Source organism: Carassius auratus, chromosome 38 (genome assembly GCF_003368295.1).
Source record: "Carassius auratus strain Wakin chromosome 38, ASM336829v1, whole genome shotgun sequence".
NCBI classification, from domain to species: Eukaryota; Metazoa; Chordata; class Actinopteri; order Cypriniformes; family Cyprinidae; genus Carassius; species Carassius auratus.
In genome coordinates this window covers 15741195-15747623 of record NC_039280.1, presented here as the reverse complement: position 1 = coordinate 15747623, position 6429 = coordinate 15741195, and the positions used below count along the sequence as shown (strand labels likewise).

Sequence of the window (6429 nt, the reverse complement as noted above, 5' to 3'; positions counted from 1 at the left end):
AATTCATATTAATATAAACATTTCACAATATTTATATATATTAGAGTTTTTCTTAAATATTTATTAACAGTCCAAGACGGCTTGTTTTAGATGTAGTGAGTGTTAATGAATATCAATGCAAATATAATTATGTTAAAATAAAGAGAACATTAGATTAAATGGTGCATTTGAGCACATATTCTAGGGATCATTGTTTGTTGAAGTCTGGAAAATGTGCTGTTTTCAAAACTATTTATAAGATGTTTTATCCCATCTCTTCTGGACAGCGAGTGGTTTTGGACACTAGTAATATATGAAATTGTTCATTGGTTGGTTTAAGTACGTGTTGTTTTAGACTCTTGGGTAAAATCAATATTTTAGGAAATAAAAAAACACTCTTTTGTTTTTCAGTCCCTCACAGGCCAACCTGAAGTCTCCTAACATAAAGCTGATGCAGTCAGGACAGTGCACAGATTCCTTTGAACTGGTGTGTAAGATGTTTTATGTGAATGTGTATGAAACATGCCATGTTTTATTTATGTGAGATATCCTCAGGAGAAGAATAAGCTCACTAGTAAAGGAGCTGTGAAGATGCAGCCTAAAGATGCCCTCTGACACCCCTACACACACACATACACACAGACACCTCACCCCTCCTCATCACTACATCTGACTGATTTATTATTTATTTACAACAAGCAGAAAACCGTAAACTTGTTATTACATGCACTACTGTTCATCCAGAAACACAGAGTAATCCATTTGCACATTGTAATATTTTCTATGCACTTTACTGTCCATTGCAATAGTGTAAATGTTCATATGTTCATAGTTCTGCCTATAGTGTATACACTTTTACATAATCCATCTGTATAGTATGTTCATAGTACTATTGAAAATCTGTAAATTATGTCCATAATACTTAACTGTTGTACATATTGTAGACCTTGTATATTCTGCACTTACTGCTTATTGCACTTCTGGTTAGATGCTACCTGCATTTCGTTGCCTCGTACCTTACATGTGCAGTGGCAATAAAGTTGAATCTAATCTAATCTAATCTAATGCAGAGGAGCTGTGCTTCATGACCTGGACACATACACCCCACATCTGTCAACTTCTCCGTAACCATCTCGCCTAAACTACATCCACTCTGACTTGGCATCTAAATATGTATTTATTACTGAAAAAGCGTGTTTGATTTCACAGACATTTCCTAAAACGCAGAGTCCATACTGGACTATTATAGAAACAAGACAGCACGTGCATGAATCTTGAATGAGAGTATGAATTGTGCCAAATTAAAAAAGACAGGTATTGTGTATTTTGAATTAACTTCTATTATAATGTGGGACTACTATGAAAAGTCATATTTTTGCTAAAAGATGCAATATCAAGTGTATTTAAAAATAAATAAACAAACTGGGTCAAAAATAATGATTTTTTTTTTAATTAAACATTCTCCACAGTTATATTTGGGCAAATGATTCTAATGCGTTAACATATTTTTTTTGGAAATTTTAACATTTTACAGTTGTCTCATTACATGACTGCATTTTTTGGATAATGCTATTATGGTATTCATCTCAAAAAAATATAATTTGTAAAAAAAATTACAGGCTTTTTTTCTATTAGATGACATTAAAATGTATTATTACAAGCAAACCTTAATGTCAATTTGAACTTTAAGTAGTAATTGTGTTAGTGTAGGATTTATGACAGATATCCCCAACTAAAACAGAAAGCACAGTAGAAACACCATATCATGGTCTTAGAAGCAGTACATTATGTTGACCATCCAACCTTCAGCTATCAGCTGTTGTAAGAGTAAGCTTCACATGCTGATGTAGTTTCATAGCACTGAGAATGTGAAGCGTGTTGTGTGCGTGTACGTCTCTCCTTGCTTCAGCAGAGCATCAGGAAAATGAGGCTGAGAAGAGACAGAGACCTCTCATTAAGACACACTGTGAAAATCACATATGTAACAGTAAGACACTAAGTGATTATATTTTATGCATCTCGAAGTGTTCAAGAAAGTGTTCATTCAGAAACATTAGCTTTTTTATAAAGCAAAAACAGCTAGATAGATAGATATACAGACAAGTACACAGATATGGTCTGTATATGGTATAATGTATACTACAATTCAAAAGGTCTGGGTTTGAATGATTTTTTAATGTTTTACTAATTTACATCTCTTATGCACACCAAGGTTCTATTTATTTGACCGAAAATACAGTAAATTTTTTAAGCATTATTACAATTTAAAATACCTGTTTTCTATTTGAATATATTTTTAAATGTAATTTATTCCAGTGATGCAAAGCTGAATTTCCAGGATCATTACTCCAGTCTTCAGTGTCACATGATCCTTCAGAAATCATTCTAATATTCTGATTTGCTGCTCAAGACACATTTCCTGTTATTAATGCTTCATATTTCTGTGGAAGCCGTTACACAATTTTCAGGATTTTCTGACTTATAAAAAATTCAAAAGAACATTTTGCAACGTTTTATTTACTGTCAACTCTGGTAACCCAACAGAATAGCAGTATTAAAAATAATAACTTACGGACCTCAAACTTTTGAATAGTGTACATCTGAATTAAAATGCACTTTTATTTATTGTGTTCCCGTGGTTCAGTGGTTGGGCATTGCATTAGCAGCGCAAAAGTTTGTGGGTTCAATTCCCAGGGAACAGAAATACTGGTAGAAAATATAAATAGACTGAATGCACTGGAAGTCACACAAGTGTTTAATTTAATTTAATTTATTTTATTTATTTAATAATGTATTGAATTTACAGTACCTGGTTCACAGCGTCTGGCCAGTTTTGGGTCTCTAAACAGAAGGCACTGTGTTTGGAGTAAGCAGCTCCACCCTTTCCTTTCAACGTCCCGTCCAGGAAGTTAGAGGTGTAGAACTGAACCCCAGGCTGTGTAGTGCTCACCTCCAGAACACGACCTGTCCCAGGATGCACCACTCTACACAGACCAACACGTGCAGTAATATCAAGACACATCTAGAGTAATCACGCAGACTCAATAATCCAACTGGAACAGCAGGTTACCGAGCACATTTTCGTTCCAGTGGTGGATCCCCAGGTGAACACAGACAGAAGTTGTGATCAAAGCCTGGACCAGGCAGCTCTTTCAGTCTAGAGCCCAGGAGGACAGGCTTTCTCAGGTCAAACAGGGTCTTCTCCACAGGTTTCACCTCCCCTGTACAAAACAACACAAGACCATGCCTGACAGATTCTGGCTTTATAAGTTTAAAAGATCTCATTTTCTTTCAAATAATGTGATAACATACCTGTGGGGATCATCGTATCATCCACAGGCAGGTACGACTCTGCTGAGATGGTCACCTCATGGTCGTAAATGTCTGGAGTCCCCTGCAGATATGACAAAGCATTCATTAAGAGTATGAATACACCTGTTGTGTCCACACAGTGGAAGTGGAGGTTTATAAACTGCCGTGCCTGTCCAGCCAGGTTGAAGTATGAATGGTTGGTGAGGTTGATGGGTGTCGTACGGTCAGTCTGTGCGTGGTACTGCACACTCAGTGTGTTCTTCTCCAGCCTGTAGGTGACCGAGGCCTTTAGGTTCCCAGGATAACCCTCGTCACCATCTGGACTGAAGTGACTCAGCTTCACGCCGTTATCCACCGCCTCTGTGGTCCACACGGCCTACAACACACAAACCTCCTTCAAGAAGAGAAGTCTGCTGACGCACGATATCAAAGATTGTTTTGAGGAATGAGGATAGAGATGGTTTTCATTTCAGACTGACCTTATCAAAGCCATTCAGTCCTCCATGTAAAGCATTGGGTCCATTGTTAACAGCCAGTTCATATTCTTTCTCATCCACCACGAAGCGGCCCTTTGCAATGCGGTTTGCCACCCGGCCTATCACAGCTCCAAAGTAGCGAGGGTTTGAGAGATAACCTAGAGTGGAACAAAGGGAATTAAGCATTCAATATCTCTACAGTTAGGTCTAGTGATAGATATCATCGGCCCTTGAGTGACCATGTCTGCTTGGCTGATTACAGCAGTGCTTCTCATCCTTTGACTGCAACAATACACAAAGACAACACTCTCATGTCACGATTTCCCTGTGTCAGGCCACTTTATTACACAGAACTTAAATTCTGAACTTATTTGTTTTTTTTTTCTTTGTATGTATATATTACTTGGGTTGTTGTAACCAGCATCTGGTGAAGCTTTCAAGTCAACAGCACCTTTAGAAATATATGTATTGAGAAAAATGGTGACGTGTTCAATACTTATTTTACCCGCTGTACACTAAATCATTAAGTACAAATGATGTCTCCTACATCCCCTTGAGTGAAACAAGTAAATAAGCTTTAAGGAGAATCTGGTGACAAATGTCTTGACCACATACTGAAAAGTTTTACTAACAGGATGTTTAAAAATGTATTTATTTTTAAAATCTGAACTACAAAACCTTCCTTTGTTCTCCTTGTAATCGAATTGCTGTTTAAGAAAACCATCCGAGAAATTAAATAATCATTATTGGCCACATCTGGCAGGAAATAGTTAGAAAAGTAAAGAAATCATTCCTGGGGTCTCTAATCATCAAACACCAGTCACAAACACCTGCCATTCACAATAATTCAACTCTTTCCAACTCTGTTTTCCCAGAGACTGAGACTCGCCTTCTCCGTCATCGTATCCTAACACTATATCCGCAGTTTGTCCGCTGTGATCTGGTGTCCTGATGGACTGGATCACGCAGCCCAGAGAGAGGATCTCCACACTCACAGCGCCGGAGCGCAGGCTCCATCTCTCCGCCGGACCCTGCGCTGCGCCCCGCTCCTCTTTACACACCTCCGTCATTCCCAAACAAGCGTTCACTGCTCCAACACTCAAATCAGAGTCACAAGACGGGAGCACAGACGACTACACTTTGAGTTAATAAACTACAAAGTACCGCCCACAGTGTCAGAATCCCTTCCCTTCTGTCGGATTTTGAGTGTTATACTGCCACCCTCCGGATTGGGGCAGTACTGCGCATTTATAAACGTGGAAGTGTTTGGCCAGTGGTGCTGTGCTATGAGATAGTAATATGCATTTTAAAATGCTTTGTTAAACATAGAAGTAAAAATTCATTACTTAAATCTTTAATCAAATTTAGCACATTGCACATGAACAAAACAAAATTTAAAATTCTTCCGTCTTTATTTGACCCTCTAACTTTTGCACTCACTATTCTACACTATTCTATTCTATAAAAAAAACGATCTTTCTTATCTTTTTGTATTATATTTTCTTTTCATTTATTATACAACTATAAAAAACACTTATAACACTAGCTTGCTCTATTCTTTTTTCTTTTTATTTATTATATTATTTAAAAGCCCTTGCTATGTGTACTGCGTTTAAGACTGTGTACTTGTTATAGCACTTATATATATCATTGCTCTTTTGTTGTTTTTGATTGCTTCCATTGTCCTCATTTGTAAGTCGCTTTGGATAAAAGTGTCTGCTAAATGACTAAATGTAAATGTAAATATAAAAATAGATATTGCAAAACAAAAAATGTTCATCGCAAAATCAATTCCACAATAAATTATCTGTTGTCTTATAGAACTTGTCTAGATTGCAACAGTGATAGTACAAAATAAAGCAATATTTGTTGGAATCAGGACTTAAGACTGAAGATCTAATAATATCGGCTATTGATCTGGAATACTAATTATGATACGTTATAATATAACTACAATACAATAATAAAATGTTATTAATAATTATTAATTATTGCAATACAATTGCTATTTTATTCATATATAAATAAATAAATATATATTTATTATTCATTTGCTGACAGCTTTGTTAGTTCATATTCTCGTGAATTTCTATGCATTAGTCATTTATTAAGAATTATTTTGTGGCATTCTGACCCGAGAGTTATAAAACGGGTAACATGCAGATGGATTTTAAATGTGTCAGTCTAAAAATAGACCAGTCCTAGATATGCTGTGCCTCTGAGAGTCGCTCCTTTAAATCTTCACACCCTTTTTTGTTTCATACAGTTTAGTTTCTCTAGGAAAAATTGCATTATGGCATAAATCTAAGATCACTATAAATGTTTTTTTTTGTTTGTTTGTTTTTGTGAACTCCACACATAAAGACAGTTTTCTCCAAAACGACCCAAAGAGCATTCTGTTCTTCACTGCAAGAAATCTGACCATCTGAATTAAACTAGCTTGCTTTGTAAATGTTGGAATATTAGTCTTTTAAAACACAAATTTGGCTAACAATTACTGTAGGCTTTTTTTTTTTTTTTTTTTTTTGCAGATTTCCTATTGTAGTAGGCACAGTTGACGCGGTTTAATACATGACTATGATGTAGAACATTTATAATCAGATTCTAGTAATGGCTTTAGCCTACTGTACTGCATAGTGCATAGTGCTAAGTTCACTCTAAA

General features: G+C 36.1%; 1 protein-coding gene across 1 annotated transcript; it reads right to left on the bottom strand.

Annotated features, from left to right (window-relative positions):
- Positions 1–1413: 1413 nt before the first annotated feature.
- galm (galactose mutarotase) lies at positions 1414–4932 on the bottom strand. The gene is made up of 7 exons (XM_026224451.1): positions 4657–4932; positions 3771–3925; positions 3461–3667; positions 3292–3373; positions 3050–3200; positions 2789–2963; positions 1414–1909 (listed from the first exon to the last, which is right to left on the bottom strand). The coding sequence occupies exons 1-7, from the start codon at positions 4835–4837 to the stop codon at positions 1832–1834; spliced, it is 1029 nt and encodes a 342-aa protein (XP_026080236.1). The 5' UTR covers positions 4838–4932; the 3' UTR covers positions 1414–1831.
- Positions 4933–6429: the final 1497 nt, after the last annotated feature.